Source organism: Pholis gunnellus, assembly GCF_910591455.1.
Source record: "Pholis gunnellus genome assembly, chromosome: 9".
In the NCBI taxonomy this organism is placed as follows: Eukaryota; Metazoa; Chordata; class Actinopteri; order Perciformes; family Pholidae; genus Pholis; species Pholis gunnellus.
Window position 1 is genome coordinate 12,979,772 of NC_136535.1, and position 13,850 is coordinate 12,993,621.

At 42.5% G+C, this 13,850-nt stretch overlaps 1 protein-coding gene across 4 annotated transcripts in view; it reads right to left on the minus strand.

The window, feature by feature from the left end:
- Nucleotides 1–322: 322 nt before the first annotated feature.
- Nucleotides 323–13,850, minus strand: part of LOC306701559 (muscleblind-like protein 1) — a 52,915-nt gene continuing 39,387 nt past the window's right edge. For 3 of the 4 annotated variants that reach the window (XM_079166899.1, XM_079166901.1, XM_079166900.1), the window contains 7 exons: nucleotides 9,105–9,326; nucleotides 5,759–5,998; nucleotides 3,568–3,715; nucleotides 2,624–2,659; nucleotides 2,191–2,279; nucleotides 1,775–1,848; nucleotides 323–1,165 (listed from right to left, as the gene is read on the minus strand). In XM_079166899.1, coding sequence (XP_079023025.1) covers nucleotides 1,792–1,848; nucleotides 2,191–2,279; nucleotides 2,624–2,659; nucleotides 3,568–3,715; nucleotides 5,759–5,998; nucleotides 9,105–9,326 — 792 coding nt within the window. In that variant the 3' untranslated portion in view covers nucleotides 323–1,165; nucleotides 1,775–1,791. The remainder of the gene's footprint in view (nucleotides 1,166–1,774; nucleotides 1,849–2,190; nucleotides 2,280–2,623; nucleotides 2,660–3,567; nucleotides 3,716–5,758; nucleotides 5,999–9,104; nucleotides 9,327–13,850) is intronic. The other variant, XM_079166902.1, reaches the window with a different exon arrangement.

Below are 13,850 nucleotides of genomic sequence, written 5' to 3' on the forward strand. Positions count from 1 at the left end.
ATATACACTACATCTCTACTTTGGCAATTTGCCTTAAAATAAGCAAAACAAATGAAAAACAAATCAAGTCATACAAATCCATCACCAGTTGCATCATGGATTTTGACTTCGTTCTCACAGCAGTTCGGATATCAACCGATCGCCCTGTTGTTTCAGGGCTATTCATCGCAACATCTTCATCAATATGAGCTTTTGGTCTCCCGCACAGGCCAAGACCCCACAGAGAGATCCAGTCATTTCCTGTCCAAACAACTGACATTAACAACAAAGTCTGACACAAATCCCCCCCCCCCCCAAAAAAAAATCCCAGATTCATTCAGTAGAAGATTTGAGTAAAGCAGACAATCTGGGGCAGGTTATCTAGTCACCAGTGGTGCTACTGGGAATCACAGGTAATGAAAGGTCACAATAATGTACACTACATGCTGTCCAAGAGACAAAATAGACGTTTTAAAGGGAATTGTTGGGTTTAACACTTCGTAGAACTGCTTTAATACCATTCATGTGTTTTTGAGATGTATGGCACTTTACAGGGATGCCTGCAAGGTTAATTACATGTGCTTAAGAGATAGAAAGGTAGGCTACAAGGGTTTGATAGACGCCTTACAGACATTCAGTTGCTATTTTGCCTCTGAGCGCACTCATGTGATTTCCCTTATCTCTGGTTTATAAAGATTAAATCATAAACAAAGTCATTGTGCATGCATATGTGATTCCGTCAGATCATTCATTTCTTTTACCTCAAATTAAATACACGGTGCACTTTTGTGTAAACAACTTGAACACATATAGGTCAAAGACCACCAACCCATAAACAACACAAGTCATGATTCTTGGTCAATGGACGTACCAATCCAGTCGATGTTTTTGACGACTACTCCACTCTTTTGCCTCATGTTAACATTCAAAGTGTGTCCGGTGAACAAAGGTTAGTTGCCTCCACAGAGCGAAAGGCAGTCTTTAATGCAAATGATGTTCTTTTCTGTTGTTGTGTAATAGTGTGCATGAAGTACACATGAAAACAATCCTTACAAATTGTGCCTCCTATATTAACATGCAGATTTATCCCAAACCAATTTAGATGTGGTTCTCAGTTTTGTTGATGTTACAGGCATGAGGGGTGACCGCTAATCTTGGACTCCACAGCAGCGCGCTCCAGTTCCATCTGGAAAGAAGATCACAAAACATGGAAAAAAACAGATGTGAAGCAAGAGGACAAGCTGTTAGGTTTAGATGTTTCTTGTTTGTCTTGAAATCTGCCACTGAGTTCATACCAAAGGCAAATTATGTCTTTTTACATATCTGCTTTTCTACTGATTAAACAAGCAACATATAACATGTTAATGTGAGTTTTAGAGGTGCTGGTTATGTTACGTTTGGACAGAGCCAGGCTAGCTGTGCCCCCTGCTCTAGTCTTTAAGCTAAGCTAAGCTAAGCTAAGCGGCTGCTGGCTGTAGCTTCATATTTAGTATTTGAGAGTGCTAGCAATCTTTTCATCGAACTCTACAAGAAAGCTAATTTTTCCTTTCAGTTTTATCTTACTTGATTTTGCAAAAATAAATAGAAAAAGTACCATAACAGCAACAACAATAATAACGCTAAAAATAAAAATGAATAATGGTAACAGCCAGAACAAACAACTTTGTCAGCTGCAAAAGATAAAAATGCAGTCGTGGCAAATCCTTCACATAAAAGCTATTTGGGTAAAACGTAGCAGACCGTGAATGGTCCAAATGCAAGTGTGTGAGATGTTAGAGGGTGGTGCAGCACATACTGTTCTGATTAAGACTCCTACATCTGGGTCAAATATTTGTGACTGGTCAGATGGTCAGCAGATATTATTGGAATCTGATTGAGAGGAGAAAATAAGAGGGGGAGGGGAAAGGCAAAGAGAAATAAATAAACAGGGGGACAAAGAAGGAGGGAGACACAAACTTGAAATGAGAACAAACAGCGCTTCAACCTTAATTGATAATAAAGATAAGCATTGTAACTATCTAAATAATCACAGTTATAGACACTCTGAAAACCTAGCAGATGAGCCATGTGCACCATTCATGCATTTTGCATGAAGAGGCAAATGGGAATCATAAGATTAAAAAAGGAAAACTGAGAGATACTGAAAAGTTAGAGCTTATCACCAGAAGTGAAAAAAAAGAAATAGAGGGAGGATGCAGGAGTGGAGCAAACCTGATTGGCTGTTGCCGTTGCAAAGGGAACACTTGTGGCAGATGTGGTGGCTGCAGACACGGATGGATTAGCACCGTGCATCATGGGTACTTGGAGGCAAAGATCACACAGGCAGTTAATTTAAAGCTCTTTTATGTTAATACTTCATTTGTACTTCTGTCTATTGGTTCACTCCATACCACAGAAATGTATTGCAGAGCATAATAAAACACATTACCTACAATTTAAATGACACAGTTAAATTCAGAATGTACAATTCACATTTGTATCAACAACACCGTTGGCTGAATTGAAAAGAGATTACCTCTACCGTTTTATGTCAAAGTCTGAATTCACAAAGTGGAGAATGTGCTCACATTATGTGGTGAGTTGAATGACATGTGAGTGACTGCAATGGGCTCAAAGATAATCAGTAAGGAAAGCTGGCACCTACCAACACTTGTTGCAGGTGCCATGCACAATATCGAGCCTGCCCATCATGCATTTCAACAGGGAGTGGAGTGAATAGGGAGGAGAAGAAATCAAGAAAAAACATTACGAGTGTTATAAAGTCAGACATATTGGCTTTACCTGTGCTCTTTTACTGTTAACCTGCTGGCTTCCTTACTATGGTGATATAGCTGATTATATACTGAGTATTAATAACGCTACACATTAATATTCATTCCTTTGCTACACATCTGAGTTGCTGCAACCACACATACTTATGCATGAAATATAAAGCTCTGGCTCTCAACTCTCACTGCTCCATTAACTGGAAGGGGAAATTAAACACTGCCAGAGGTCCCATTTTTCTGTCAGCAGCGTAACAGCTGTTTGCACAGAAGTAGCTTTGAATGAACTGCTTTCAGAGTCCTTCAATTGTTGCAGCGACCTAACAGTCCAATAGTGTGGGACATATGAGACAGATGAGAAAATGGGACACAGTGTATGAAGACTAGTGCCAGAGAGGAGTTGTGTGTGCATACTGTATGTACACACGAAGGGTGTGATTCAAACAGTTTAGTTTAAGCCATTAATAATACTGGTACAACAGAATATAGACTATAGATACAAAGACCATTTTTAACACAATGTGTATTTGCTAAGTTGATATACTAAACACATATACATACAAAAAAGAGCATAATATCATAAACAACAACAACCTCAACTTCTGCTACTCAACCTACACTAATGCTGTACATACATGCGTAGTTAAGTCCATGCAAGTTTTTTCCATCTTGTCACCAACAACGAAATCACACAATCATTCGGCCATTCCCTGCTGATGCCAAAACATAATCAGTTGTGACAAACAACAGCCAAAACTTGATAGCCAATAGCGTTGAGATCACTGCCGCAAACATGAGTTAATAAAGGCAGCTCGGGCCTTACCTGATGGTATGAAGGCAGCCTGCTGCTGAAAATGCATGTTGGCCAGGGCCTGTTGGTACTGGAATACACCAGCGTTGAACATAGTGGTGGCACCGTTGGCTTTTTCAAGTGCAGGTCTCTTTGGTAAAGGAGGCATGGGAGGGAGCCCCTGAAGAGGGGACAACACCAAAATAAAGGGATGGGAGTGAGGGGAACCAAAAGGATGGTAGCAGTGACATTCAGGACAGAGAGAAGAAAGAATTTCATTAGAAGATAAAGTTGCCCTTCCAGCTGTTACAAACACTGGCAAGCAAGCAGTGAACTGCACTACCTCTGTCTGAGCAAGACAGGGCCGTGGTGCTAGCTGACAAACTGACATTTATCTTGGTAATGACAAAAAAAACAAAAGAACATCCTCAGCACAATGTCACAGACCTTCATTGTGAATAAATAAGTACATACAATGATTTTTCTGCAGGCTGAGGAATAACTAGATATTTCTGTTATGATAACTGTAAGGACAACTATGATACTAGTTGTTGTATTGATTGTTGGACCATCAACAGGAATGATGTAGTTAGGGAAAGCTGCACTGCCAGCTCCATGATAATAGTACACTATAAGCCATGTTAAGACACCTCTTCAACAATTACACATGCAATATGGGAAGTGACAGAATCATGCAAAGACTACCAAACATCATTAGAGACTAAAATATTACAATTTCATGCCACCAATTATTTTCTTTTGAGATGCACTTAAGGTGATGAACTGACCACTGTCAGTGTAAAATGTAGGGGATTTTCTATTTAAGGCTTTTTCTTTTTTGGTTTTAATACAAGATTCAATTAAGCATTTAAAAAAAGTATGCTACAATCAGTTCATCACCCCTCAGTGTTTCATCATTTCATCCTTTGTTTGATAACTACAAAGGTATATCTACTACACCACAGCTACATGCCAAGCTAAAAGGTGAAAGGTCATAGTACCAGGTCAAAAGTTGCGTCGAGGGGTCGCTTCAGTGATTTGACAGCCGACTGAGTCTTAATTAGCAGGCAGCGAGCACATGACGGCAATGGGCCAATGGGGTTCAAGCGCATTAACATAAACCAGTAAGCGGAGGTGCATCATGGGGGCAGCAGTGCAGTGTGGGTTGGTGAGACAAAACAAAAAACAAACAAAAAACAAACAAACAAATAAAAACCAATCATTGGAATGCAATATACAACAATAACAAGACTAAGACGTGCACATTAATGGCTGTAGGGTTACTGAAAATAATTATGGCCCTTGACATAGTTTGTTGTCGGAAGAAACTCCGGTTTTATCAACCTAGAGTGGAAGGTAATGGTGTTTTGGTTCAGCCAATCAACCACATTAGTTACATTCAAATCTAGGGCAATCCACGTTTAAAAAAAAAAAATACCTAAAATAATTTACTCCAAGTCTGTAGCCACATTGTAAATATAGCATTATCACCAGTGACGTCATTTCAAATGCCATACAAGCAGAAATAAAGGATTTAATCTGCTCGCGAGGTGTAACATTTAAAAGAGAGTAGAGGCTAAAAAAGGGCAGATATTACTGACTCTATATGCCTAATCTGGCTTTCACGTGAAAGGTCAACTGAAATCAAGCTTACCCTCCTTTCTGGAATACCTGCTGCATACTGTCTTCTACAGAATTTGGCTGAGCAAAACCTCATTGTGTCCCTCTATTGAAACGTATTACTGCATTGCAGAGACAAGGTTGAAATGAACTGCAGCCTTCCCAGTTTCAGCAAAAATGTAACTCCTGACTGCGAACAACAGGAAAAATATGCAACTAACAAAGCAGCAAAACAAGGATGAGCAGGAGGAGGGGAGCAGTAGGCTCAGCCACATACTACAGCCTGCTGCTAATAAAGCACACGCCGACCCTGTATCTTCATGGTGCGTATTGGGTAAGAGCTGAAGAGAGCGGGAACAGAGGAGACTGGGATGTGTGCTGGGAGGTTCAGTAAAAGCACAGGGTGGAAGGTCTTCTCAAACGACTACATCCATCAAATCGAGGCCCGATTAAGATGGTTTCCAGTATACTGTATGTGCTCACGTGGAGGTCATGTTTCTTTTAGCTGATAAGGATTCCTGTGGCTGCCCAGGATGCTATGATACAGTACACGTTCTTTATTTTGAGTCCTGATTGGTGCTGTAATCTGTGGACAGATACCTACCATGGCTGCGGCAGCCGCCGCCTGGTTGACTTGGTGTTGGGCGGCTTTGATCTTGGCCTGCAGGTGAGCCGGAGGGTGAAAGTACTTGCACTTCTCCCTCGAGCAGCGGCCCTTAATGTAGTCCATACACACAGTGACTGTGTTGTCGTTGGTGTCGATCATAGTGCTATCTGAAGGGTGGGCAAAGCGGCAGTCGTTCTCCCCACGTGTGCAGTTACCCCGCTGGTATTCCCGACACACCTGGCGCACAAAAAACACATAAACAAACACGTTTTACTTTTATTTTGTTTACCTGAAGATGAGACTACAAGCCTAAATCACACACACACACACACACACACACATAACTGCAAACAAACAGCAGACCTACACGCACATTATGAAGTTACTTTTCACTTTACGTCACATTTGATGAAGTAATCAATCTGTTAAGTCATTTTAGGACTTGACAATCACTTTACCAGACAGAGCTAACCAATCTTAGTGACAGGTACGGCCATTGCTGTTGATTGATAGGCAGAACGGATCGTAACCAGCGTTTACAGACTCATCAATCACACACCATTTATCCATTATTTAAATGAGCTGTGTTGTTGTTCTTCCTCATGAAGACAGAAGGGGGCAGCATCTGCGTGAACAGTTGGGGAAACTGATTGCCTCAGCCTGAATGTAGGGGCTCTACGTGGCTCATGGGAAATATGAGGCTGGTTGGTTACCCTCAAGGGAGGCTGCAGCTGACGTAATCACCAGCCCACAAATAATAACACACACACACACACACACACTCACACGCACACACAAAAGGTGAGTGCACACATACATTTTGAGGCAGCTTTTTTGACGTGTAAATGGCTTTGCAATAACTTAAGATCTCTGTTTGAGCACTGGCAGCCACCACTGAGTCCAGATTGCACTCAGAATCCTATCCTACTCCAACTGAAATGTAATTTCATGGTACGTGGTATCGACCTATCAGTTATTGTAACAGAACAATCCATTTGCCAAATGTCTGTTTACCGGTGTCACTGTCTGCATGCATAGAGGATTTGATTTGTGGTGGAACGGCTGTCAGACAAAAAGGCCACCAACAGTGTAATCTACAAACTAACCCTGCTCCGTCTCCCGTCATGACAGCTCATCACCCGCAATCACCGATTCTGTGTGAGCGATGGGGCCGGATTCTCCCTCTGTCTGTCTGTCTGTCTGTCTGTCTGTCTGTCTGTCTCTCTCTTCTGTCTCGTGGGCACCTCCCTCACGTACTCATACAGTCACATGTGAACGTGCTCCTACACACGCACGCCCACACACATTAATTCCCAACCACTGCTGCTACTGGTCTTATTAATAAAAAAAATGAAAAAATAAAAAGAAGAAGAGAGAGAGAGAGAGAGAGAGAGAGAGAGAGAGAGAGAGAGAGAGAGAGAGAGAGAGAGAGAGAGAGAGAGAGAAAGAGAGCCTGGCTTGTTGTCAGGCAGATGTTGGAGAGGTGGGTGAGGGAGGGAGGGATGGAGGGAGGAAACAAGGGAGGGAGGAAAACGTAAGAGTGGTTGATGAATAAAGAGTAAAGGACAGACAGATGGGGATCAAGGAGACAGAGTCTTTGGGATCGAGTGAGTGTGGCTGACATGGAGAAGAAAAAAATATTTGAGACGAAAGGGAAGACTAAACGGAAACAATTTGATGTTCTCTGCACCAGGTGTAGAGCAGTGTGTTTTTCCTAACAGTGGTTAATCATGCATTAGAGAGAGCTAAGTGCTTAGTTGCACAAACAAATAAAGGGCCTGTTAATCATATTTATGTCCCTATGGTAACTGTCCCTCTGTCTGGGGCCATTTACATCACCATGGTTTCAGGTAAGCAACATTATGACTGTATGCATGCCGAGCGGCCGCAGTGTGGCTCCATAAAAGACAGAGACAGACAGCGAGACTGCCGGAAAATGTTTCTCTCGCGAAAAACTGTCTGGAGCTTTATTTTCTAAAATAGGAATTTCTCTCAGCCTCAAGGAAATAGCCCGTGACATATCTACTCACTGGTGTGTGTCTGAGTGTGTGTAGGTCCACAGAATCCCAGCTATGTTTATTTTGAACGACACACACCAGAAACTAGAATACGTCTGGCCCCTTTCGCTTAGATATTTTTAGCAAACCTAGTTCCTGATAAATCAGGCTAGGGTATGATGTCTCCCAATCAAAACACTTCACCAGCATGCCCAGGCTGAGGACTGCAGGCAGTGCTGACCACTGGGCAGATATCTTGAGCAGATTATTTTTCTCGTGCCAATTATTGCATTTGGCTGTCAAGTGTTAAATATATGTTTACTGGACTTTGGTGTGGAATGCTATCAATCTTTCGGCAGGCAGTTGTTTGAAACACAGCCTGAATCGAGGCCTGCGCGCTCTATTTCTGTCAACAACAACTTCCCGCCTCCAAATTGCCTCAACCTCTATAACCAGTCATGACTCCTCTTGCCCCCAACCGCTCCCCTGATGACCACACCAGGTCTAAAAATGGATTTCTTCTCTTTCTCTACCCCTCCATCTCTTTCTCCTCTCATTGACCCATTCCCCCTCGCTCTGCATGTCATCCACTCATTCATCGAGGCCCAGAGACTTCCTCAGCCTCACCCCCATTAATTACCCAGCTACCCAACGTTACATTTTAAATGTAACCTTCCTAACACTCCGGCATGCCTCCTGCCTGCCTCCAACGATTTCCCCATTACTCCGCTGCGAGTGTTTCCCGGGCGGGGCTGCATAATGGATGAGATTGACTGACCAACTGTCCAATTAATGATTATCTGAACACAGCTAGAGGAGCGGCGCTCATCAGGTTTCAAATGACTGATGGCCTTCACAGAAAACATTACGATTTCTTTCCTGAAATTTACTCGCTGATACAGTATAACTTGAGCTTGTGCCAAACAATGCTGTCTCCTGCCTGTTGATGGGATGCAGCATCAACAGCGGTATTGTTTGTATACTCTCATTAACGTCTATCTCTCTCTTTGCTTAAGTCTGGCTAATGACAGTACGGTGGTAATGGGATGTAGTTACTGTAACAGAAACTGTGTACCAGATACATAATTAGAGTCTACAAACAGAAACTGTTGAGGCAAGACTTTCCAACCCATGCATTTAATATTCAAATAGGCACAGCCCACATTTCAAAGCCCAATCTGTTTGCAAAGCTGGGAAAAAAGAGCCTCACCGGGTGCAGTGTTTACTAGAGTTTTGTTAATCTATTTTATAATCTGTGACTGATATGAAAGTATAAGGGAAAAAAAATAATTATGCAAATCCTCTCATCTGTGTGGTCTATGGGTGTGAATGCATGTGTTGCTCACCTCCAGTCTGTCTGTCCTCATGAGTTTCTGTGCAGCAGCAGCAGCAGCAGCAGCTGGTACGGGGACACTCTGGTTGCTGGTGACCAGTACATGGCCACTTTGCAGCATGTCAGCGGGCATCAGGCCGGGCGACACAGGGCCAAGGTAGGGGTTGAATGCAGCGGCAGCTGCCGCAGCAGCATTGACGTTGGTTGCAAGGCTGGGTGTGACTGAAAACATGGGCTGTGTGGCAAAAGCAAAAATGAGAGAGTTGGCCAAAAGTTGAGCAAGACTATCTCACTCAGATGATTTGGCACAATGTTTACGTAGAAAAAAATGTTGAATATTGAATTACATCTACCAGAAAGCGTATTGCTGATTGATGACATGTGATAAAGGATGAAAGTGAAATGATTATGCAATCAGCAATAGCCAAGCAGAGGACAGGAACTGTGGTTGGGGAGGCAAAGATCGGCCGACATCTGAGTAAAAATCAATATGCCTTCTTTATTGGCTGCTTATCTTTCATTTGAGAGAACACATAAAGGAGACCAATGTGGTGTCACCAGTTACCTACATGCATCAGATGGAATCGCACGCTTCACACACAGGAGATCACACGCACACAGGAGTAATGAAGCTCTAGCGTAAGCTCAGTCAAGGAGACTTCACTTGTAGTTTATTTCTCATACATCCAGCCAGTCATTCCCCTCGCGCATGCTCCTTCATAATTTCATCGCTGCCATGGTTTTTGGGCTGTCAATCATGCTGTCAGCTGATCCCATCGGACAGCTCTCTTCTATCCAATAGCGCAGTGACCTTCCTTCATAGTTGGCCTATCATCTTGCTGCTGTCTCTTTTTAAATACGATCGTCTCTCTGCCTACAGTGGGCTTCGTCCATGCTGCTGTTACACGCGCTCTTCATCAGCCCAGTGTCTGTGTTTTCGGTACGAACCGACGCAAATGGCTAACGTCCGCATTGACATGACCTTTTTTCCCAGTCTCCTGTTATAGGACAGTTTATGTCCGATTCCTCAGCAGAGGAGACACAGTCTTATACCACGCGTTTCCCTGCACAAGCAAGTTCACCGGTTACTCCAGGTCACTCTGTACACCATGCATGCAGTCTGCGGCTAAATCCAGCAAAGCTAACCAGCCTCTGGCTCTCTCGTCACCACCAGGCCTCCTCCTCGCTGCAGCCGACGCATGAGCCCCGGATGCAAGTCCATGCCGCTCAACAACCAAGGTAAAGACATAAATCAGGTGGCCCCATCCAATAATTGTGATCAGTGTGCTATTTAAAAAGTTTCGAGGTTTCAACATTATTTAATTCACTCAGCGTCCCATGTTTGCTAAGGAAACTATTACCGTAAATACTCTAATAGCGGCGGGACTCGGCTTACCTCTACTACACGGGTATCAGGCTTGATTAGCGCAGGCATATCAGAAAGACGCATTTGTTAAATTCCCATACAAACACATCATGCTGTCCTAGCCTACAAATATAATTCATGTACTTTAAAACCCTATGTTGATTCACTTCATTTGAAACTTGTAGAAATTGTCGTGGTAAAATCAACAAATTGCAAGGTTTCTATTTATGTTTTATTGTTTAATTTATCAGCAAAGTCAAATCAATTCTTGACATGCACAGAATTCATCCACCTCAGCACAGCTCTTAAAGTCAGTCGTCGGGATCATGTTGACCTCATTCAAGCAAGCCTCACTTATGCATCAATCAGTCATCATCATCCTCAATAAAAGCACTCCTCTTAAAGATTAATGTGAAAGAATCACGCAATCTTGCCCTGTCAATGTGCCTTGCTGAGATTATACATAGACATGCATAAAAATGTGTGTGGATTTTTGGCTTCATTCACGGCTACCTCACTGCTTACTGTCTCCTCTGAATGCAGAGGTCATACGCTCTCTTTTTTGGTCATAGCTGACCTCTGCATTCCATTCACGTCATCCACATGTGATGGCGTGTGGCTGGTATTGTTTTTAACGTGAGTCATCACGGCAACATGTGGTCCTAGAGACAACAACTGTAGTGGAAATACTACAGAAGTGGATTTGAGTACTTTGCCATGGCGCTTGTATGTCTGAATGTGGTCAGATGTTGTCCCAGTAATGGTCACAACTGTGCAAGATGCGGCCACAGAACTTTACAGGTGTGTAGTTCATTTCGAAATGATGAAATTGCATCATGGTCCACGTATTGTCTGTTAAATGGTATCGCATTCATTGCTGCAGCAGTAGCATTGGGGGATCTGTTAAGTGGTGTTGCATTCATTGCTGCAGCAGAATTGAGGATCTGTCAAGTGGTGTTGCATTCATTGCTGCAGCAGCATTGGGGGGGGATTGGCTCTCTGTTGTAGACCTGCTCTTTACGGAAAGTGTCTGCATAGACACTTTAAAGTGTTAAATTTATCTGCATGATTTAACACTTTAGGAAATTAATCAATTGTTCAGGCTTCTGCCCACACCTTAAGTTTGCCCGCCTGGTACTTTATGTTATAACTGGTGATGCTGCTTTTAATGTTTGTTACTGTCGCTGACTTTCATTTTGTTGACCACTATCATAATCTGCTATTATTGTATTGTTAAGCACCTCTATGTGGAGGTGCTTGCTCTGTAATCATGCCTGCACAGATTTGTGATATTCTTCAGATTCTGTTGCGTATAACTGGTGGTTGTGTTTTGGCTCCACGGCTACCTAGCTGCTCACTGTCCCATTCTGATCTTTGTCTGTTATTTCTGTCCATAGTTGACCTCTGCATTCCATTCACTCATCTTAATTCATCAGATCATTGCCGTTAATATTTAATATGTGATTAATATAATTCTGCTATTTGCTCATTGTATTCAAACAACTGCCCATATTCACTGTTTTCGTGGTGTCATATCCATCGGTAAGTAGTAATCTGGTTGTGTGTTACATCATCGTATCGGGTAAGTAGTGTCATATCCACTCTATTTTGGTAAGTGGTTCATATCCTTGTATTCTCATTAATATGCTCTCTATATTGTCATTGCTTCTGTAATTGCTCACGTTCATTATATTCTGATAAGTGGTGTCGGACCAATTGCATTAATAATTCTCAGGTCACTGCTGAATGTCAGGTCTTCAATGCCCTTGTTGATGATACATGTTACGTCAAAAGTTGTAGTTAATGGAATCTTACTTCCTAAGCCTTGATCTTTTTTGTGTACATATCATGACAGTACACTAACCATGTTGTCTAAGATCAAACTTGTTAGCTATTCGGGTCACTGCTGACCGTTAGCCATTGTTAGCTAACGCCCATGCATTCCAAGCAGGGCATTGGTGTCCTCAAGCCTTTGCCGACTAAGAAAAAAACATCATCCATGGAACACGGTTTATTCTAATCTCTTCACCGTAAACATGCTCATTATGCTTAATCTTTTGGCAGAATATGCCATTTTTGTTTGATTGTTCCTGTTTGGTGAGTAAACATTCCTTTTGGGGTAAATATCAGGCTGTGGTCTTCTTTCTTTTTACTCTCTGTAGAGTCTAAGCGCCAAAGACATCATCTGCTTAGAATAAATTATCTTTTCTTCCTTTAGTTACTAGCGTTCAATCAGGGAGACAATACTTTTGCATGCCCTGGAGTTTATTTCTCACACATCCTGCCATTCACTCCCTCACACGGATGCTCACTCACAATTCCATTGCTGTCATTGTTTGGGGCTATTAATCATGATATCAGCTGGTCTCCTCTATCCAATAGCACACATCTCCATTGTTAGCCTATCATCCTGCTGCTGTCTCTTTTTAAAATATGATTGTCTCTCTGCTTTTAGTATGTAATACTGCTGTTATGCGCCCCTCCATCACATCATTTAATCAGCCTCCAGTCTGAGCAGAATCATCAGCCACCACCAGTCTGGAATACACCAGCGGATTTAGTTTTTGCTGGTGCTCAGGCCCTCGATTACACATCCCCCTGGATAGTCTGTGCCAAAGACTCTGTCATGATTTGATCTTCACACATTAGGGGAAGAAGTCCTATACTGCGCAGACATGTACTGCCTGTATGTGCTTTACTGGAGTTTGAAAGACTCTGAGAGGGATGTTAAGGAGTATGCTAGCTGACACTGCGCAGTGCAAGTTTTCCCTGCACGTTCCTGACCTCAGCCCCAGTCAGAGGATTGTCTCTTGAACCCCTTCCAACAGGACACAGTGAGTAATAGAGCAGCGGCAGCCAGGGCTGTGGACAGCTACATTCCTCCCAAAAAACCTCCTCACTGCTCTGGGATGACTCAGAAAATCAAGAATAACGGCGTGAACTTTTTAAATTCTTTCAGTGCTCCCCTCTGGAATGTCTGAAGAATTATGTTCTATCACAAGGTACTCTGGAAAAGTAGATGTATTTCTCTCAAGGTGCTCAGATATTCGAAGCTTATGGTTTATATGTTGTCAGTAAAAAAAGACCCTCGTGGGGCACTGATGTCATCCTGCAAGAAGATTGTGATCTGAATGTCTCTTCACTTGTCATTGAATCGTTGCCAATGAGGATAGGACATTGCAGATTCTTGCTATGAATCACAATCGGAACGGATTGAAAGCAGTTATGTTAAACTAAGTATATTCACACAGTAGGAACAGAAAAACATCACACTGCATGTCTCCTGTCAGCAGTTTGTGTCGCTGCAGTGATGTTTGTGTAGCTTTTTTCTCAGACAATCTTTTAGTTACAAAGAGTTACCCTTTTATGTGCCTTCAATCAGAATTAGAAAAG